The sequence below is a fragment of the Lytechinus variegatus genome, chromosome 5 (genome assembly GCF_018143015.1).
Source record: "Lytechinus variegatus isolate NC3 chromosome 5, Lvar_3.0, whole genome shotgun sequence".
Classification (NCBI taxonomy): Eukaryota; Metazoa; Echinodermata; class Echinoidea; order Temnopleuroida; family Toxopneustidae; genus Lytechinus; species Lytechinus variegatus.
This window is the reverse complement of record NC_054744.1, coordinates 7,569,058-7,592,437: the sequence shown is the minus strand read 5'-3', so window position 1 is coordinate 7,592,437 and position 23,380 is coordinate 7,569,058. Positions and strand designations below refer to the sequence as shown.

The following is a 23,380-nucleotide window of genomic DNA, read 5'->3' as shown; positions in this document are numbered from 1 at the left end:
ATGTGAAAGCTTAAAAAAGAAGAAAATGCAAAAGTGCTTGCAACTTTTTTTGCCCCTTCCATATTGTCAAAGGGTAGGGGATAATTTGAGGGGTTTTTTTTGCTTATCAGAATTTTTTTTGTGATATAGCTGTACAAGTTCTAAATCTTTAAAAAAACAACTGTAAAGGTGAAATAGATGCAGGTTTTAGACAAAGTTGTGGTAAGTTCTATGAGTGACCGTTAAAAGGGATATGTTCAGCGTGTAGGAATATACTGTGAGTTGGAGCAGACATTTCATCCAGGTCTAAAAGCGGTAACGTGGGAAGATTTGTAGCTCCTAATTAGCGGTGCGGGTGTGATTGGGTTAGGCGAAAAATTCTTCAACTATACCTGAGTTTCTGGAAGATTCACTCGTGCTCGAGGTGCAACTGATGCAGAAACAATCGTCATTTGTCTGGTCTTGGCAGAGAAGATTTCTGAGGAGATGGGTGATCCCTGATGCGAAAGTGTTTGGTGTAGAATGCCACGTTCTCTGACCCCCTGTATTATCATGGGTTTACTTGGCTATCCAACTGGAAGATGTGCGTGTCACGGATGAGGTGCAAAAGAAGGATATCTTGACAGATTTGTGCATATTGATGTGATGTTAGAGTCATTTAGTTTCTCCTTTCGTTGAAGGGGGGGGGGGCTGTATATCACATTGTATCTCCTTCTCATTCCTTGCATTTATTTTCAAAAGATTCCTTAATTTTCTTGTTAAAAATTAATATTTCTTTTTATCATTATTATTATTATTTTTTTAATTTGTTTATTGTTTTTTCTTCATTGTTTTGTTTTATTTTTCATTGTTTTTTTTTCCTTTATTTTTAAAATTTGGCTTTGATTATCAATATTATGTAACAAAAATCATCAGCTGTTTTAATTTTAATTTTTGTTTATTAATATTATTGTTATTAGTTTTGTAAAGTTTATTTTTATTTATTTATTCATTTATTTATTCGTTTTATTTTGTTTTGTTTCATTTAATTCTAATTTTTTCATTTTATTTTATTTTATTTATTTATTAATTATTATCATTATTATTATTATTAATACTTTTTTTTTTTTGGGGGGGGTCAATTCTTTATGCAAACCCCTGTACTTAGATCTGATTGTGAATTGTGACATGCAATGTCTACAGGATGAATATTTGACCATGAATGTGAATGAGAAAAATATATGAATATCATGATATAATTTTAAAGAGAATATACATGACTTCATGTCTAAGTCCTATCTCATTCCTTTATTCCATTTTTTTCTATCTCTCCCTATCTCCTTTTTCCTTTTCTTCCCTTCACCTTCTTTATCCCCAATTTTATTCTTCCTTGCTTTCATCTGTCTTGCCATACCAGAAGAGTCTTTGTGATGACAGCTTTCCTGATGATGATGATCCCATTTTATGCCTCATTTATACAAGTGTTCTCTTTGAAAGTCAGGGTCAGGGAATAAAGGTCATCTCCATAGCAACATGAATAAACAAATAATAAGGAATTCTAATGTTGACAGGCTGGAACTTCATGCGCTAGACAAGTTTTGTAAATGAATTGACCGTTTGGTGACTCTGCTCTCACCTGAAATGTCATTTTCGGTATTTGTCTCCCAAATTCAATCCATTCATTCCTGCAATATGAAGTAATTTCCATTAATTTCATACAAAGACAAGACAGACTTTGGGTTTGAAGGGATTGAGATGTGGAACATGTTGGATGATTATGTTTAAGTGACTACTAAAAATGGGAAAACATAAAACCATAACAAAAAATAACCTTGTTCCCAGCAGAGAGTCTGTCAGGTAAATTTTATTGCTAGATTATCAATCATTCTTGAAAAAATACTTTATTTTGATTTGACTTTGGCAATTATCAATCTTCTTATATCACTCTTTGGCAATAAAAAACAGTGGTCTAGATTGTTAGTTTGTTAAAATAATATATTATTTTTTCTAAATTCTCATGCAGTCATTCTTATTCATCCACCTTGAATTTTCTTTTCGGACATTGTGCATCACTATACTACATGTATATATGCATGTGCATGTGTAATTGAATTATATGCTTATATACATATCCCGTTTTACATATTCATTGTACCTTTAAAGAGATGAATGTAGGCATTTTTTTCTGTTGCTGCGTCAATGTTACTTCCAAGTGAAATGTTATCCCACTGAAAGCAAATCTATATAACTAGTCATTTGGACGTGGAGTTGGAAGTCGTCTCCAATTTCACAAAGCTCATGATGACAAATGAACCTGGGATGAACTGGAGAGAGGAAGAAATGGGAATATTTGTTACCCTTCATGTTTAATCTATGGTATCCAAACTGTTGTCATGGAAACCGTCCATTAAATCATGTTCTCCCTTCCCGCATGGCATGACCATCTCAAGTTACATTGGAGAAAAAACGCAATAATAGGAAAAGCTCACCATTCTTACTTTTTAGAAAAGAATGATCCAAGAAATTGTTTCATCTTGCATTTATATGATTGCCATATCATCTATCGCTCTTCAAAATTCATTCTTTTGCGGACTAACCCGATATATCCTATTCTCATTTGTTTACATATGATTGCATGATGAATGCATGATGATTGTATGGTGAATGCAAGATGTGATTCCATGCTAGAGTATCAACTTAATTTGATTTTGTCTTGTGATATATTTGTATAGATGGTATTTTTTATTCTGGCATGCAGTTTGGATGATATTATTTTTTGGCAGATGCATTTTTCATCATCTATTGCTACTCTTTCATCAAAAAGAAATTTATCATTTATGAAGTAAATTTTCATCGTGTTTCATCTTTCCTTATGCTGCATGTAAATAAAAATCATTTTTCATCTCATATCCAGCATATCTGATCATTTCGCTCAATTCCATTGATTGCTGTATCATATGTTCGACTTATTATTTTGATTATTTCCATGGATGCTTTCATTTTGTGTATTTTAATTTACCAAATATACTTAAAGGTCAGGTACATATTACATAATGAATATATTTTGTGCTTGTTTGTGTTTGAAAATAAGCAAAATATTAATTTGAATTGAAAGGGAATAGCGTCCCTTTGAATTATAAGGCTGCTTATTAGAAGAAATTTTAATATGCTATAGTTCAATTAAGATTACAGTTACACCTCCATCAGAAACACCTTTTGCATTTCACTTGGTTATTTACCAATTTGTAGGTAAAGTGATACCGAACTATATGAACAGTGTTGGGAAACACGCCCTGATTTAGTCGAAGGAGCAGCAATGCTTATGTAAAAAAAAATGATAGAAAATACAGATTAATCAGAGATCAAAGTTTTGAAAATTGAATAAAACAAATCAACACAACTTAATTCACTCAAATTCTTTTCTAGTAATAACAGGATTCACGGGGGTAGTGAAATTGAATAAAAGATTGCTGATTGTCGTTCTTATTTCACATTTTGATGACGTGCTCCATTGATTGGTTCTTCAGATTCAGACACGCTGTGGTACGGTCCATGATCGGGGGCAAGAAGCATTTCATGGCCCAGAGGATAGCAGCCGGTGGGGCAGGCGGACACCAGCCCCGGCTACTAGCCCTGGTGGACAAGGTACAAGCTATGCAGAAGGCCAGTGATGGCGCGTTGTCAGGTAAGCTTATTTCTTCTTCGTTTTCTTTTGTTTGGAGGGGACAATGCTGGAAAGGACACAGTGTCACACAGTGTCTTCACACTGTGAAAAGTATTGTTCACACTGTTATGTCAAAATGTTCCATTCAACAGTGTGAAGATATTTATACCCCACGGTGAGCACCTTGACAGTGTGTGACTGTTCCACAGCGCGTTCACATGGTCCACTATGTGAATACGTGATACACACTGTTGTCAGGCTCAAATTTTAGCAGTGTGAAGGTGATTTCACATTGTGTTCCACACTGTGAACACACTGTGGCACACATTACGGAACACTGTGTTCTATCCATGAGGGAATTGAGGCAAAAGGTTTCTTAAAACCAATCGTAATTAGATGCAATTGACTTAAGGTGTGTTGCAGGAAACTTGTGATCAATTGCAAGTCTATATTTGGTCCCTAAATCAATCATATGTCTTGCAATTAATTGCAAATTCGTGATTGATTGTTAATCTGCTCCTTGAAACAAGAAGTTTAATCGGATTTGCTATAGCTAACGTTGATCTGTCAGTTGTAAAATTGCGACAGAATATTTGCAATTGATCGCAAATATTATCTTGCATTGCAGTGGTGTTAGTTGCTGAACTGTCTCTTTCCTTCTAGCTGAAAGTTTGTTCTGTTTGGTTTGATACAGCACTCGCTTGAAATCCATTGCATTATTAATTGGCTGTAATTGTTTCTCCTGTATACAGAGGACTTAAAGGGAAAGTTCACCTTTGCATCGCCAAATTACACCGTGATGGAAAGTTGCGGCAAGCTGGAGGTTGATGTCCTCTTTCACAGATCAACTCCGTAAGTCTTCTTTTTTCATACTTATACCTCAGGGCCTAATGTTGGTCATGCAAAGAGTTGCGATTGATCCAATCAGTAACAAGTATGGAAAGCCACTAATGTCATAATATTTTTTTATTTACAAGGCATATTGCCGATTGTGTGTTGAAACCTCATCTAAACATTTACAGAATTTGAGAGTAGCTCAGAAAAAAGTTGTATTTTAGAATTAAAACAATGGTAGTTACCACATATTGTTCATGCGGATAACTCTTTCTAGACTTAAGAACATAGCAACTTGAGCTGCCCCCAATTTTATGTGAAAATAGTGAACTCTTTGAAGGGCACATGCATTCTTGATGATGGTGTTGCCGGCTTGCCATCTTTTAGCTTGATTTGATTAATTGAAGCTATTTCTAGTCTTTTATTTTCTTACATTAGGAATGTATCACTCCATATGTAATACCTATTTTGAATTTAGGCAAATTGAGAAGTCTGTTTCACAACTTGTATTATAAGTAGCAGTGTTGTTTCGGGGGCAAAAATCTTGAGGCTTGCGTGTTTAATTTTAGTTGTAATGTTATAGATGTTGAGCTTCATTGGTAGTTTTGAATAGCATTCCAACATGGATTTGTATTATATGCCCCTGCCTATTGAAGCTATATACTGGTAGTATTATTATTTATACGATGTGCATTTTACAAATAATATGATCTGTGATTATTATTTCATCAATTTCTATTTATTTTCCACCATTTACCAGCGGGAGGAAATTCTAATATGAGAGACATAAATTAGAAGAGAAAATGAAAAAAATCCTCATTACCAGAAAGTCTTACAACAGTAATTATTTCTGTTTTAGAGATGTAAAATTCAACAGTGTATATTTATAGTGCTTTGAAGAAAACAAATTGAAATTTCAGTAATCAATGTTACTTGAAACTTACCTTTTCCCCCCCCATTTTATCTGCACAATATTTCTGAGAATCTAGAAATGGGAATTATCAAGAAGAATAGAAAATTGGGGCTTTGTTAATGGTAGTATTGTAATTTTGATGGAGGCATTGTGAAGGAAATTCAATTTATAAGCAAGAAAATATGCAGTTGATAAAAAGAAATGCAAAATTATTTTACGTCATAACTTGTCCGCACGTAAAGGTTTTTGTCAGAGCAATTTTCTGATCATCCGTTCATTATCAAGACAATTGAATTCTAAATTTGTCTAACTGCTCCGCAGAGCCAGACAATACATTCCAAATACCATTAAAGCTGTAACTGTTCGGTATTGTATTTTAATTGACTGGCGTATATGATTCCCCGAAACATGTATAATGGATGAAATGCACGTATGAGAAGAACGTTATTTGGGGGGTCGGTTGTATCCTTCTATATCTTCGGATATCACCCTTTCATTTTAATGAATGATATTAATAATTCCAAAGCTGAATGCATGGCTCGGCATGAGGCCACCAGAGACAGCAGATAATAATTAAACTTTCCACTTTTCATCCGAGGTAGAACAAATTCACGGACAAAGCTTGATGTTGCTATGGCAATACCAGAGATCATTCTGTGTGAGATTAAACAGAGGGGTAGATTGGTATGACAGGCAAAATGAAAAAAAAAAGTGAAATCATGCATTGGAGGATGAGAAGGGAATGATCAGTTCAGTGATGTCAGAAGCAAGCAACAATCTTTTAATTATTTTGACCACTTCCGGGTAATAAAAATTGGTCAATGATTAATGCGCTCTAAGAGCTAGTTCAAGTGAGAGAAGATATTACTTTGATATTGCTACGTTACCTTTATGTATTTTTTTGTGTGTAAACTACGGAGGTCAAGGGGAGAGGCATGAAGGTACTTGAAACTTCATTCCCCCTTGAAGAAACAATTCAATAATTAATATATTTATCATCTTAATAATTAAGTTAGTGGTTATTAGTATTTAGAAGAAAAAAAATCTGTGTGTGTGTGGGGGGATGGGAAACAAGCACGTATTATTTTGCTTTATATATTGTCTCTGTATTGATATCTTGTCCCTTACATGCAATCTTTAAAAATGCAACATAACTTTGTCAGAGAATAATTTTGATTGATGTCTTGTCCCTTACATGCAATCTTTAAAAATACAACATAATTTTGTCAGAGAATAATTTTGGCATAATTTATTTATTGGGAAGAGACCACTTGATTGAAATTCTTGAATTGAATCATTGTTTTTTTTTTGTTAAAACAATTAGTTTATAGATCAGCTGGGATGTATAAAAGGGTTCACAGTTTTCTTCAAATTCTTGGGGGAATGGGCAACAAACTCGGAGTCTTTTTCCTTCCCCCTTAATTTCAATAATTAAGAATAACCCAGAATGTGTGAAAGATACACACATACAACATTTAAAGGAAAGAGGGGGCCTCTAAACTCTTTGACGATGTTGTGTTTCAAACCAATATTGGAATGATTAATAGAATAAACACCTTCCACGTCCATGAAATTTTGATTGAATTCCTTCCGCTTCTCATCCGCACTGATCAAATAAAATATCCCTCTTCCAGCCAACGCCACAACGTTGACCGGTACCGACAGGAAATTTGTTGTCGTTGGTCACTTTCTTAATCAAATTCCTCTTGACCGCTTCATTGTAATGTAGTGATGTTAGTCGTGTCTTGTTTTTGTTGGAAGCTACCCAGAAGGGTCTGATATGATTATCATGATGATGACCGTGGCTATGGAAGCTTGTCCACGTTAGACATCAATACTGATTATCATGGACTGGAGCATATACTCACTGAATATTCTCAGATATGAATGGTTTCCGTAGCATCTGACATGATCACAACAAACTTGATACATGTTGTATTATTGCCTCTTTATGAAATATCCTCATACTATTTCCTTGAATAGATTAATAACTTTGATTTTATCAATTTGTTTGTGAAATATTTTTCATGACAGAAAAACTATGAATAAGAACAGGGAATATATACATGGAAATATGACATTATCACAAAAAGTTCTAATTACACATAGAAAATCTGTTAGAATGATTAAAAATAGAAATCAATAAATCAAAGGAAAATTCCTGATGAATAAATTACTCATTGTGGATGCAAATGATTTAAGAAGATCAACAAAGAAGAGGTTCATCAATTTTCGTTTTAAAATCCGTGAAATTGTGCTGTGATATTAAACTTTCACCTCATTTAAGTTTACAATTAGAAGTTTGAATGGTTGAATTAAACCATGCAATGCCACACAAAGTTAGAAAGTTGGAATCAGGTTAGAACTGTGTCGGAAGGGAAGCAAGCACATTTTTTTAAGTAATGTTCCATTTATGTAATTATATATCATATGATGCATTCAAGATATTCTTTTATTCATTCTTAACATTTTCCTGATCTATTTTCTTAATTGATGAATATCTTGCTAGTTGAACTTCATGAACCTTTTTTACATCCATATTGAGTGCTTTCTTCTTGCAGACATTTCCTACAATATCTTTTATTTTCTGTAAACTTTAAATAGGCATCCCTTATCTTTTTGTAAGGGGAAATGAATTTAGTGAATATATTTCTTTGAAATCATACCATATCACTCATTTAAATATTTGCATTTGATTTCCTATTTTTCTTGTAAGTTAAAATGCATTGAATTTGAATTCCTCTTATCCAGCCAAAACAAAAATGAAACCATTCCACATCTTTTTCTTCTATCACCATCCTCCCTCTCATTCTCTGACCACAAGGTGTTTTCAACTATAAAGACACCAACAACTTTTCCATTTTAAATCTTGAAATGCCATTGTTTTATTCACCACAGCTTGTCGTTCGAGTAGCCTGGGACTAATTCCCATGTGGTTGCGTATTATAGATCAGTACATGTGTACCAATGCTCAGTTTCTGACAACCGTGTATATTGTATAACACCCGCCAATAATGGATTATTGATTTCCATACAAGACGGGAGCGCACCTATTGCTTGTAGTTGCTATGTGTTGTATCAAGGTCTGGCGGGAGTCAGGGGAAAGGAAGCTAGAGGACAAAAAGGCAGCGTCACGGTGAACTTAAATGCAAGCTGGGTTTTAGAAGCTCTGTAAGAGTCGTCATTTCTAGTATTAAATTACTTTTATGTATATGGCAGAGTTGTCATGGAAATGAGATCACATTATGACATTTGAAATTAATAATCTACTTCTGATACTTTCAACCCTTTGTATTGGTTGACTTAATACAATGGAAGTTGATGCATATACGTATTAAATAAAAAAAATCAAGACAATTTAATATTTTTAATCTACATCTTTTTTATTTGCTTGGCAAGATCAGCAGTGAACTTTATTTTTATACAGTTTTGTTGGATAGAGCAATTTAGGAAGTATTTCATATGATTAAAAAGAGATTATCTAATAATTAGGTCTATATGAATGTTGGGGGAAAGAAGAGAGGGGGAGGGGGAGAAAGGGGTTTTAGGGGGAGGGCAAGCGGTGACCTCCCTTAATTTTTCTTCCTGCCACTTATTCGATGTTTGACAAAGTTCTTACAATAGATGAAAGGAGTCGTGAGAAAATGGTAAATAGCTTCGGGAAAAAAAATCCATACCCATAATGAATTCGCTTTCAGCGGCGATCGTCAAAATCAATATCTGAGTCCTTTTTATCTACCATCATGCTACCTGGTTTTGACAGCAGCATTTTGTATCACGGGGAACGACAGGGCTTGTTTTATATTGTATTGAGTTAATGATTGCTGTAATAAAACACCCTACCTATGTACGTATATACATAGTTCACATTTATTTGCAGATACATGAATGAAATGGATTTTGATAGAGATATTTCAAATTTATGAGCAAACTAAGTACATCATGTTCAATACCATGGGCATAAATTAATGACAACATGCTATTTAAGTAGGGGATGACACAATAGTTACCCCCCCCCCCCCCGAACACTAGATTTACTGCTTGAATTTACTCCAGTTTTCAATACATTCATGCTTTATGTTTATAGATTTATAGAAATTAATCACATTTTTTTAAAGCAAAACATAAAGATTGAAATGTATTGTCCATACATTATCAACGTTCATAATGATTAGAATGATTATGCATTGTAAATCACTGAAGATGATCAATTCTACTTTTCTGCTGAATTAATTTCTTTTGTATATCTTGGAATGGAATGTGGCGATCATATTTGTTCTCAAATCGTAGAATATTAGTCAGACAAATTATGGTTGAATCTCACGAAAGAACTCATTCTTAACAATGATTAAGGATTATGCTGGTAATTCTGTTAAGTATATACTTCTGACCCCCTTATCTTTACTGTCTACTTAAGGTTTTTGAAAAAAAAGGTTTAAAGGTTTTAAGGTTTTTAAGAGATTTTTATACTGTCATTGCTTGAGAAGTTCTTGAAATGAAATAAAAAGTTCACTTCAAAAATTAACTGGGGATCTTATTCACAAAGGCTATGATTACTTTAGGGAATTGTCTAATTGTAAAAAAATATATATTTATATAGACATGTGTTTTATTCAAATTTTATTCAGACATTAATATCCCTTTTTTATTTGTCACATCTAATTTCAGGAGAAGAACTCGCCAGCTCACCCAGGTATGTCGAAATGATTTGTTGTTGTTGTGATATAAAATAATGATTATATGTCCATTTATATAGCGCAGTTACTATGTGCATATACTCAACTGCGTTTTGATACTTGTTATCATATTACTACCCCAGCTGTAGCTTAGCCACTGTAATATTAGGCACTAAAGCATTCCTACCGAGTACCCATTCACCTCACCTGGGTCGAGTGCAGCACAATGTGGATAAATTCTTGCAGAAGGAAATAATGCTATGGCTGGGATGCATATATTTGCTTTTAAGACATGCTTTACTAGCATTTATTTATATTCAATGATGGTAAACATGGACTTACTAGTAGGTCCATGGTATAAAGAATATCTGGCTTAACTATAGATGGCAAGAAAAAAAGAGATCAGTATTGTAAAACCTCTTTTCCTTCTTCCATTTCTCCTTATTCTTTTCTCCCCACATTCTCCTCCTTTTTCTCCTCTTTCTCCTATTTTTTCTTCTTTTTCTCCTTCTCTTTCTCCTCTTTTTCATTCTTTTTCTCCTTCTCTTTCTCTTTCTTCCTTCTCTTTCACCTCCTTCCTTCTCTTTCTCCTTCCGTCTCTTTCTCCTTTCTCTTTCTCTTCCTTTCTCATTTTCCTCCTCTCTTTCCTTCTTTTCCTTTTCTTTCTCTGTCTCCTCTTTCTCCTACTCTTTTTTTCACACCATCTCCTCCTGTAACCTTCTGCTCCTCCTCCTTCTTCTTCTCTTTCTACTCTACTTTTCACTATTTGTATTCCACCATCCACATGTTATTGCGCATCTTCATCATTTCACAGGAGAACGGCATCGCGGGGCACCACCACGACATCGTTGATGAGATCAGCCGTAGCGATGCCTACGATGATTGCATCAAGGGTACCGTCTACGTGACCTACGAGACACGAGATGGCACCGCTAAGCAAGGGACCGAATTCACGCATGCACAGGGCAAATTGGTATGTTGTTACGTACTTATATAAAATGATGATATGGAGCCGGTAACAAAGAGCTGAACAGTCATCGTAGAACACTTTTCACGATTGGTTCCATTGACTACAGTGTACAATCAATCGCGAAAATCAAGCGTATGATCAATCGCTAACCTTTGCGTCACGGGACAATGGATCCTAATCAAGTGATTGGCTGAATTCTGTCATGTGACCAGTCATTTATTTTAGCTTAAAAACGTGCTAATAACTAGTACTAGTGACTAGTATTAATGACAGCTCTTTTTTCTTTAGATGGGATGGTTCAGCAAATATTTAGTATCTACACCTATATGTTACATGTATTAAATAAGTAATACACATTATGCTTGGGCATTAGAATAATTACACATGTGTGTGTCCTTTCAAACAGTTTAAAATACCCTCACTTTTGCCTTTCATGTTAGAAATGTTCCCAAAGTACCTCTATGTTAGATTGTTCTATTATTATTTTCATCATTTTATATGGTTAATTGGTTGTACTTTAACTTTTTTTTAATGCTACTCTTTCAGGTTTTCACGGAGACAGAATGGAGGAAGACGATCACCATTCCGATCATCAACGACACCCAGTACGAAGCCAACATGGACTTCTACATCCTGCTCAAATCGCCCGAGGGAGGGGGTGCGTTGGGGGATCCTAGCATCACCAGGGTGACAATCATTGATGATGACGGTGAGTGGTAGTGATTAGCCTTATTGTGGTGGTGGTGGTGGTGATGGTGATGATGATGACGATGATGATGAAGATTATGATGATGATGATAGTGACGATGATGAAGATTACGGTGATGGTGGTAATGATGATAGTGATGATGATGACGATGATGATGAGGATTATGATGATGATGATAGTGACGATGATGAAGATTACGGTGATGGTGGTAATGATGATGATGATGATGATAGTGATGATGATGGTGATGATGGTGATGATCATGATGAAGATGATGATGATGATGATGGTGATGATGATGATGATGATGATTACGGTGTTGGTGATGATAATGATGATGAGGGTGATGATGAATGATGATGATGATGATAATGATGAATGATGATGATGATAATGATGATGAATGATGAGGGTGATGATGATGATGAGGGTGATGATGATGATAATGATGATTATGATGATGATGATGAGGGTGATGATGAAGATTATGGTGATGGTGGTGATGATGATGGTAAAGATGATGGTGTTGATGATAATGATGATGATAGTGATAATGATGAAGTTTACGGTGATGGTGATGATGATGATGGTGATGATGATGGTGGTGATGATGATGATGGTGATGATAGTGATGATGATGATGATAATGATGATGATAGTGATGATGATGATGATTATGGTGATGATGATGATGGTGAAGATGATGATGATCATGGTGATGATGATGAGGGTGATGATGATTAGGGTGATGATGGTGATGGTGATGAATATGGTGATGATGTTGTTCTGATGATGATGGTGATGTCGATGATGATGAATGTTATGGTGATGGGGGTGATTAGAGATGAAGATGGTTTATTATGGTAGTGATACTGATAGATAAGTTCAGAATGATGGTTGAGTTTTTGAAGAGGAGGAGGACATTGATGAAAATGACTGGAATGTATCACTTCTTTTTTTACAATGATTAGAATATCTCCAACTTGGTAACAATGGTTTCCTACAAAGAAAAACACAAGGATTATTATTAAAACTCACATTGAATACATCAAGATCATTTATTGTTACTGTTAACTCACTTCATAAAATCATTTGATATGATTCCATCTCAGAGCCTGGCGAGTTCACATTCGAATCTCCTAACTACACAGCTGATCTTGAGAAGGGTCTGGTGACGGCAACGGTCGTAAGATCAAAAGGATTCGATGGCACTGTTACCCTACAATACGCCACCATGTAAGTCCCTAGAGCTACCACTGACTATAGAGCAAATCCATAAAATGGGTTCTATGACATTTTCTCTGATGACATTTTCTCTGGCGACAATTTCTCCAATGGAAAATCTGCACTTCAAGCCAAACATTAGAAATCTTATCTTCAAAACCGAATAAACCCTGATCAGTATCTTCACATTATTCTAAGCCAAAAACTGTAGTACCATCCCAACTCAAACCCCATGCCCTCTGAAATCTGAAGACCGCAGCAAATGTCTCTGGGGCATGCTGCCATAATTATGCTACCAAAACAAGTACTTTCCTCTCACAAAAAAGTTAAGTTTTTCAAAACCATTAGAAGTATAGGCTAATTCATTCTCTGCATTATTGATAATTGTCTTTAAAAATTTAAATTTTTAGACTAGCCATTAATAATACACAGTCAGTGAGAGACCTCACACAGCAGTGGTCAGTTTGCTCGATCCCCCTTTAATGGGATGGTCTAGGCTGGAGATATTTATATCTCGGTAAATAGAGTAAAATTCACAAAGCAAATAGCTGAAAATTTGATCAAAATTGGATAACATATAATAAAGTTATTGGTTTTTGAAGATTTGCGTTATTCCGGTGAAACAGTTCTAGGCATGCCATTATGAATATTCATTAGGTGGGCTGATGATGTCATATCCCCACTTGTTCTTTTTGTATTTTATTATATGAAATTAGGTTTATTCCCATTTTTTCTATCAAGAACTAAAACAAATTGGATTGACAACTGATTAAGTGCATCAGATATTTATTGCTGCAACTTATTTCATCATAATGGAGACACATCATTTACACATGTGTAAAAAATGAAACACTTATAATTTCATGTAATAACATAAGAAAAGGGAAAGGGGGGATGTGACATCATTAGCCGTCTTAATGAATGTTCATAACGATGTGCATATAACTGTTTACACAAAATATTGAAAAACTTTAAAATTCAATAACTTTGTTATTGTTATCCAATTTTGCTGAAATTTTCAGCATTTTGCTCTGTGAAGTTAGAGATTTAGATGTAAATATATTTTCAGCTCAGACCATCCCTCTAAGCTCTGATCACAAATATGCAAGTTTTAATTAGAATTAAGGATCTTTAAGCAATCATATTGATAGTTCATCGAAAGTCTTCTCTTAGTGGTCATATAAGTGTAGCACTTGACAATCCCTGTGTTGAGCCTTGGTTCATTGATGAAGCTAGTCAATGAAAAATGAATCTGAAAATATAATATCCAACAAATTCTTGTGTTGATTGAGATGAGTCCTTACAAAATACGAGTGGCTAGAATAGGATTCTGATTTAAAAAATACTAATATCCTGTATACTTACGTACATCCTGTATACTTAATTACATTCCGGAGTTGCTTTGAAGGTAATCTACTAATTAAATAATTTCTTCGTATAGACACAGTAACGTTTCGCAACTTCTCCTACATTGCTCTCTTGGAAGGGTTGCTGTGGCGACCGCTCGGGTGGGACGTTTACATGCATCTATAGAGAGTCCTGCATCCTCACTAAAGTGGGGGTTTCTCTGTATAATTAGTTTGGATTATACTGTGTTAAGTAATCGTGCAAACATGCCATTATTGGGTTTTAGTCAGGTGTATAAACAATGCCTGCCTGGGGAGCCATTGTCTGGAGGTATTATGTGGGAACAAATTGAGATGCCTAAAATAGGAATGATTTGTGGACATTTTATACTTGGTCTAGTAAGCATGGCTGTATTACTATCAATCTATTAATCATAGACAATATAATGACGAAATCTCATTGCACAGATGCAAGTAGAATGGATAGGTTGCAGAATTTGATTAAGATAAATATAAAACTGATAGAATGGAAGAAAACATCATTGGCAGAAAAAAAGTCTAATTATGGAATTTCACAAAGCCGGTAAATTGATATTCTTAGTGCAAAAAACATTTTATTCATATCTTCAAATGTGTATTTTAAACCAAACCTTTACCCCCAAAACAATTGTGTTTGGTTTGATTGTGAAGATTAGCTAAAGTGAATTACTGTTTTACATTGTAAGTCAATGCTACAATTCTACATTTTCATCATAACCTTTATGAAGCTAAGTGATTGTTGGTAATTGTGGACAGTACTGATTGTGAAAATGTTTTTTTTTCTTGGTTCTTTATATTATATTCTCCATATTGTTTGAAATGAAGTTAAATATCTTCTGTATATATGATCATTGTGCTTGCTATATTTATGTGGAGAGTATTGCTGGAGTATATTTTGAAATGCTCCTAAAGAATCAATTAAATATTCAATATTGGAAAGCGTAGATTACTTTGTCTCCTTGGATAATGGTCATAATTCCAGATTTCCTTTAATGGTTGCCAATATGATATAATGCTCAAATAATTTTCAATTTATGGTAATTTATGGTACTCAAACTAATTGGATTGATGAGGGAAATGATAAGTAGATTGTCTTAAATTAGAGGCGAAAAGTTCAAATGCAGGGCATGCAGGTGTAAGTCATGTGCATGCATGTGGCAGCTAAACACTGGTTCTGGGATACATGGTTTAATTCATGCCCTGGGTCGTCATGTGCTGAAGATGTTGACATTTTCACATCTAATTCAGAAATATTTGTAAATAAACCCAAAACACCCACCCTCACACAAACATGCGCATACCTGATGTGCACATGCAAATAACCATATCAATTGCATGAATTATATTTGAATTGTTTGGCAGGCTATATCTAAAAATCGCATGTTTAGACAATGTTTTATTTTAATCTCTGTTGGTAATGTCTCTCTCATTAAAGATAAATGCCTGTAGTTGCAGTAAACACTGATTTCATGAGAAAGTCTGTAAAACCAGGCTTAATTGTCAGTATATCATCGAGGATCTAGATCTGGTACGGTCACATAAACTGAACTTTGTGAAATCTTGAAATCTACGCTGAATAATATTCACACTGAAGATCACCAACACACATAAGCGCATGTGGGACAGTGTATTATTATTGCTTTGAATGTCGTGCCCGACGCTTGACACGAATCCTGTGGCACATATTTCTTATTTATACAAACAGACACTTTGGTGGTCATTTCATTGGATTCTGTACAAACTCATTTTGACATCGTTACCAAAAACTGGCATTTACCTTTAATCTGTAATTTTTTTTCTTGCAGGGATGGTAATGCAAGGGGCGATCTACATTTGGAAGGCGGAGCCGACTATAAATCCATGTCAGGAACGTTGTGCTTCAAACACGAGGAGAAGTCTAAGACCATCGAGATACCAGTCAACAAAGAATCAGTGGTAAGGCCCATCCTTCTATTGTCACTAGTCCTAAAGTCCCTAGATTCAGTCAGATCTACATCTTTTCGACATTTCCCGATCAAGGTCCTCCATCAGCTGGAATCAATTGGATTGATTATGAATAGTCAAATCCAGTAAGGATAAATAGGGCCAACTCCTACCTTCTATTTACAGAATGTTTAATAGATCAAGAGCCTTCGAATTAAGTCCCATCTACTTGTTGCTCCTAGTCCTACCCACCCCAAACTGTAACATTGTATTTTAGAGAATGTTAAGATGATTGCAATTTCCTTTTATCACATAATATTTTCTATTACTTATAAATAGAATAGAATTTTGTTATAATGCACCAATAAATCAAGTTTAAATCAATTTAAATAAGTTTTAAGTCAGTTAAGAAAATGATAATCAGTCTTGAGTTGTTGTTGTAAAGCTCAACAAAACAGAACAGTTATTGTGTTATAACAGTTACTAGCGAGCTACGGGTAGGATATTTTCTATTGGTCTTCAAATCTGTTAAAGTCCAGTTTCGTTCTTTTAAGTCAACAGTCCATCCTTGTAAAGAATTAACATTGTAGCTGACCAGACTTGTTGGAGCTGTGTCTTGAAATGAATACTGCCAAGACTTGATGATGTTTTATGTTAATGTATGTTATGTGTGTGATAATTTATTGATTAATATTGTGTTGTCCTTTTTTTAAAAAGGGTTTGAGAATTATATTGAAAGAGTACTGTCAAGACTGCATGATATTTCATATTTTTGTATTTGGTTGAGGACTGATCTAATCTTTTGATTATCTTTAATTTCAGGGTTTGAAGAACTTTGTGATAGTTTTGAGGAATCCTAGTATCGGAGCCAAGCTTGGGGAACACAGTGCTGCTGTAGCCAACCTCAGACCAGGTCAGTATCTATCACATTCTTTCATAGCTAACATTTTGATATTGCTGAGAGCCAGTTATGATTCAGCCACTTCATAATGTAAGACTTGAGAGGGCGGTCTTCTCCGACTGCAATTGTTGAGGCGTGAGGATCTCATGGCAATGAGCTCCAGTAGAACTGTTAGCTGGAAATACTTAAAAGCTCTTGTCAAGGAAGCTAGTATGATTTCCGGTTCATACAGAAAATGTTAGAAACAATTTCTTTAGAGGTGGCACTATCATTGTATGAGCTCCATGCTATAAAGATCAAGTCCTTCCCAGAAAAATGTTGATTTGAATTAATAGAGAAAAATCAAACTAGCATAACGGTGAAAACTTCATCAAAATCTGATATAAAATAAGAAAGTTATGACATTTTTAAGTTCCACCTATTTTTCACAAAAACAGTGATATGTACAATTAGGTTACATGCAAATGGGACAGTTGATGATCTCTATCACTCACTATTTCTTTTGTTTCTTATTGTTTGAATTATACAATATTTCAATTTTTACCTATTTGACATCAAGGACCAACTTAACTGAACCATAAAATGTTATAACAATGGTAATGCCGCATGTTCAGAGAGGAAAAGAACTTTGTTTCACAGGACAATGAGGAGAAAATTAGAATATTTCATGTAATAAAATATAAAAGAAATAGTGAGTGAGTGATGTCATCAGTTCCCTCATTTGCATTCCGACCGAGATGTGCATATAACTGTTTTGTGAAATGAAGCGAAACTTTAAAATGTCATAACTTTCTTATTTTACATCTAATTTTGATGAAATATTCAGTGTTATGTTTTTTCAATTTTTTGTTGGGGTTGACTTTTCCTCTAAGTCACAATGGTATGAGCTGACCACCATATTTGTCTTGTTTCTCCTGTAGATGACATTGGTGAGAGGGTTGCCCAGATCCTTGAAGATGAGGAGGATGCCGAGACATGGTTTGGACAGATCAAAAAGTAAGTGGAATTCCAATGATATCTTATTCATCTTCCATGTTTCTTATGTTACATTGGTGATGATAATGACATTGGTGGACCATTCCAGTAAGTAGGTAAAATGACCTCATCTAGCCCCCATAAGCAAGACCTTCCTGAAATGACTAGTGTCTATTTTTTGCATCATTTGAATAGGTATAATGTTCCCACATTATCATGGCTTGAGTACAAGTAGTTTGTGGAATGATATGAAAATGTTGGTGTCAGGCGTACAAGCGATTGTTGATGGTTATCATAATATTTTGTGATGATGGTGATGTTTGGCATAATGATTATATTATTCCTAATGAAGGAAATGGTGATGATGTTGATTTATGTGGTCATTAGGAATAGCATTTTTGAGGCTCATAGTATTAATCTTATTTCTCTACAGTGCAATGACCCTTGGAGGTGATATCGATGACGATGGCAAGGAGGTCCCACCTTCTAAGTTGGACTGCATCATGCATTTCATCACATTTTTTTGGAAAGTCATCTTTGCCATAGTTCCTCCTAAGTAAGTCAACAGCTTGAGTAGTGATTACAGTTTGATATATACTTATTGTTTGTTTAAAATTTCATGAGTTTTGTATTTCACATTAAAATTAATTCTGTATTTTGCCAGTGGGATAAGACTCAGTTTTACCATTAATGGGCAAGTGCTGGTGGAATAGGACTATTTAGGCGATAGTAGCTGTGATTTGGGATGACATTTTTGCATAAGAAAATAATGATAGCAGTAGTGGGATATGTATGACATAGTAAAAAAAATGGTGGCAGTAATTTTTTACCAAGATTCTTTTTCCATAAAAAATAATGATGGCAGGAGTGGGATATGACTTGGATCCACAAAAAAAGTAACAGTGGCAGCATTGGGTTATTACTCAGTTCCATGAAAGATGATATGGCAGTGGTGGGATATTAGTCCGTTCTAATAAAGACAATGGTGGAAACGGTGGGATATAGGTCGGTTCCATGAAAGATTATAATGTTAATGATAGAATATGACTCAACTCCTTGGAAGGTGGTGGTGGCAGTTGTGGGTTATGACTCTGCTCTATGAAAGATGATGATAGCAGTGGTGGGATATGACTCTGCTCTATGAAAGATGATGGTGGCAGCAGTGGGATATGACTCTGCTCCATGAAAGATAATGGTGGCAGCAGTGGGATATGACTCTGCACCTTGAAAGATGATGGTGGCAGTGGTGGGATATGACTCTGCTCCATGAAAGATAATGGTGGCAGCAGTGGGATATGACTCTGCTCCATGAAAGATAATGGTGGCAGCAGTGGGATAGGTGTGCTCCTTGAAAGATGATGGTGGCAGCGGAGGGATATGACTCTGCTCCATGAAAGATGATGGTGGCAGAGGTGGGATATGACTCTGCTCCATGAAAGATGATGGTGGCAGCGGAGGGATATGACTCTGCTCCATGAAAGATGATGGTGGAAGAGGTGGGATGTGACTCTGCTCCATGAAAGATGATGGTGGCAGCTGGAGGATATGACTCTGCTCCATGAAAGATGATGGTGGCAGAGGTGGGATATGACTCTGCTCCATGAAAGATGATGGTGGCAGCGGTGGGATATGACTCTGCTCCATGAAAGATGATGGTGGCAGCGGTGGGATATGACTCTGCTCCATGAAAGATAATGGTGGCAGCAGTGGGATATGACTCTGTTCCATGAAAGATGATGGTGGCAGCGGTGGGATATGACTCTGCTCCATGAAAGATGATGGTGGCAGCGGTGGGATAGAACTGTGCTCCTTGAAAGATAATGGTGGCAGCGGTGGGATGTAACTCTGCTCCATGAAAGATGGTGGCAGCGGGGGGATATGACTCGATTCTATGAAAGACGATGGGGGCAACAATAGGATATGACTCTATACCATGACAAATAATGGTGGCAGTGGTGTGTTATACGACTTTGCCATTAAAAGCATGGGTGGCAGTGCTGGGGTATCTCACTTTACCAAATGAACAATGTAATATCTGTAAGCACGATTGCCATGTTTTAAGTGATGTATATATATATAATATTTCTTTTTTTACCAAGGAATTACTGGGGAGGATGGCCTGCATTCTTTGGATCTCTGCTATTTATCTTTGCTCTCACGGCTGTGGTAGAACAGGTATATACTTGCATTTTCGATATTTGGTTTACTTGTAAAAAGCTTGATATTCTCTCATAATTTCCATGTTTCTCTTTCATGCCTAATTTATGACTTTTTACTTGTTAATTGATAGTTAGAGACAATATTCCTTTATAATGATCGTCTTTCCCAAGATTGTAGCATGAATAAGTATTTGAATTAAGATTAGTAGTTGAACTTTCTCCTACTGACGATGGGCGAGTGCATTTATTCAAAAATTATAATGCTATACCTTGAACATGTAAATGCTTAAGCAGGAAAATGCCTGCACCGAAATTCATAGTACTTGTTGTCACTGAGCTGTGATTCTTCATGATTTTCAAGTTATAAGAATGCAAAACTCCTTCTACTTCCTTTACATTCCTCTTCAGATCGCTACTTTGCTGAGCTGTGTTGCATTGATAGAGCCCAGTGTTGCTGGTATCACAATCATAGCCCTCGGAACCAGCGTACCAGACATGTTTGCGAGTAGAACGGCCGCCATTCAGGACCAACATGCTGATGCTGCCATCGGCAATATAACAGGTAAAATTTCTTTCATGTTCTATACTTAAAAAAAATGGCAAGGCGTCAATGCCCACTTTGCTACTCTCCAACCTGTTGCTAGCTAAATAGGTACCCGGTAGGATGTGAAAGTCATTGTAGCTTGCCCAGTACTGTGCGCCTCGGCGGCGACTGATTGGAATACTCCCCATGGAGTAGAGGATGTGCTTACATTGTATGCAGGAATGACTGACTGAATCCAATGATAAATCTGTGATCACTTAGATATTACGTACAATGTATTTCTCATGTGCATTACATTAAAATAACCAGATTATCATTATCATCTCACATGGGCATGTTCACATTGTTCATTGTTTACGTTCTCTCCCCTGCTACAGGTAGTAACAGTGTGAACGTGTTCCTTGGCCTTGGTCTCCCCTGGATCATCAAGGTCATGTACCTGTACGTCAACACAGACTCACCTTACCTTGTAGGAACAGAGAACCTTGACCTGGCTGTCATCCTGTTTGCAGGGGTCGGTACATGTTGTATATGCATCATCATCGGGAGGAGATATGTAAGTGCACCGGTCTCTTCAAATGCATGATATCATAAATCAAAAGTTGGCAAACAGAAACCCTTAATAGGAAAAAATTTTGAGAAGAGTGATGTTTGATGATTTTCTGCCTAGCAAATCTATGAGATGTCGGTGTTAATGTGCATTGTTGGAAAGAGCAAGTTGAATTGAGTTAAAGCTTTATGCTTTTCAGAGGCTGTCAGCATTCCTGATTTTTTTTTGTGTACGATATTCGAAAAAATTGCCCAAAGTTAGTTGCATTCTTCTTGCCAATCAGGATCTAGGATTTGAGTGAAATGACCATTGGTTGGCAAAGTTACTGTAGTAGTATCATCCGTGCAACGGGACCCTGAATGAGAAAATCGGGTTGATTGTTGTATTGAATTAAGCTTGTGATATTGTAAATTATGAAGTGTATTGCATGTGGTACATGACAGTTTTTTTCTTCATTGTTAAATATTTATAATCATTTGATTTTGTTTTTCAGATTGTTGGAGGTGAGTTGGGAGGTAAAAAGGTGACCAAGTGGGTGACTGGATTCTTTCTCTGCCTCCTCTGGGTTGTATATATCATCGTTGCATCCCTCAGGTCATACCGTATCATCTAAAGGTCAACTACAAAGGTCAGCAAGAGGTCACCAAGTAAGGTTTATGAGAAGGTCATCCAAGAAATGCTGCAGAGAGGACATTAGAAATTAGCATTAGACCATCACCAGAAGACAATCTGATGACAAGCCCGGGAGATATGGTGGGAGTTGGTTTAAAGATGATGGAACTGACACTGACGAGGGTTCACTGATGTCCAAGACTAACCTGTTAATATGCAACGCAGACCGACTTGTGAACTTACAGAGGAATGTTTATTGATGTACCTGTAATTCTAATTCCTAATCGGAATAAAAACAGATTAGGGATGGAATTCCATGGCTAAATGGTGGTATAATCAGACTTGAAACAATCTTCGCACTGTCTTTCCCCTCAAGTAATATGGATTCTCCCTAAAGTCAACTGGATTTTCTTTAAAGGTATCTGGATTCTCCCTAAAGGTATCTGGATTCTCCTTAAAGGTATCTGGATTCTCCCTATTGGTATCTGGATTCTCCCTATTGGTATCTGGATTCTTCCTAAAGGTATCTGGATTCTCCTTAAAGATATCTGCATTCTTCAAAAGGTATCTGTCTGGTTTCTCCCTAAAAATAACTGAATTCTCCCTTAAGGTATCTGATTCTCCCTAAAAGTATCTGGATTCTCTTTGAAGGTATCTGCATTCTCAAAAGGTATCTTGGTTCTCCATAAAGGTATCTGGATTCTCCCTTAAGGTATCTGATTCTTCCTAAAGGTATCTGAATTCTTCCTAAAGGTATGGAGATTCTCCTTAAAGGTATCTTTTTCCCCTAAAGGTATCTGAATTCTCTTTTAGGGAGAATTCAGATAACTTTAAAGGAAAATGAAATCCAAAATCTAATACAATATAATATCATTAATAAATACAGGACAATCAAAATGAATCCACTGATACCCAATCCGATTTCCCAGCCCGGAGTACCACCTCCTCAAAGGTTCCCACTGTAATCTGGATTCCCCTTACAGGCATCTTGCAAAATTCTGTTCCTTTGTATATTTATCTAACCACCATATAGCCATTGGCAGTTAGTGTCCTAAAATGCAAAGCTATTATTGCCAAACCAATTCATGGTAAGACATTTTATGTTATGCAAACTAGAAAACTACGAATCATTTTATTCAGAGCCTATTCGTATACTACTTTGCATTTTATCTCTATTATGACATCATCTATGTGTGCTGTTGCAGTTTTATTTTTCTGAATATTTTTCATTCCTCTGTGTGAATATTTTTTTGTTATCTTTTCAGAAACATTCCATTTTTAAGTGTATAAATTGTATTGTATCTGCCGATTCCTCCAATACGACATAAAATCATATGTTAGATGATATTGAAATATACCCTGCATAGATATTGAACTTGTATA

At 35.7% G+C, this 23,380-nt stretch overlaps 1 protein-coding gene across 5 annotated transcripts in view; it reads left to right on the top strand.

Moving 5' to 3' along the window:
• Nucleotides 1–22,945, top strand: part of LOC121415181 (sodium/calcium exchanger 1-like) — a 94,735-nt gene extending 71,790 nt beyond the window's left edge. For all 5 annotated transcript variants that reach the window (XM_041608329.1, XM_041608328.1, XM_041608330.1 and 2 more), the window contains 14 exons: nt 3,486–3,643; nt 4,375–4,474; nt 10,038–10,062; nt 10,860–11,018; nt 11,562–11,724; nt 12,837–12,960; nt 16,139–16,268; nt 17,079–17,169; nt 18,078–18,153; nt 18,566–18,688; nt 20,232–20,307; nt 20,700–20,853; nt 21,213–21,391; nt 21,879–22,945. In XM_041608329.1, the coding sequence (XP_041464263.1) occupies nt 3,486–3,643; nt 4,375–4,474; nt 10,038–10,062; nt 10,860–11,018; nt 11,562–11,724; nt 12,837–12,960; nt 16,139–16,268; nt 17,079–17,169; nt 18,078–18,153; nt 18,566–18,688; nt 20,232–20,307; nt 20,700–20,853; nt 21,213–21,391; nt 21,879–21,998 (1,678 nt within the window). In that variant the 3' untranslated portion in view covers nt 21,999–22,945. The remainder of the gene's footprint in view (nt 1–3,485; nt 3,644–4,374; nt 4,475–10,037; nt 10,063–10,859; nt 11,019–11,561; nt 11,725–12,836; nt 12,961–16,138; nt 16,269–17,078; nt 17,170–18,077; nt 18,154–18,565; nt 18,689–20,231; nt 20,308–20,699; nt 20,854–21,212; nt 21,392–21,878) is intronic.
• The last annotated feature ends 435 nt before the right edge of the window (nt 22,946–23,380 follow it).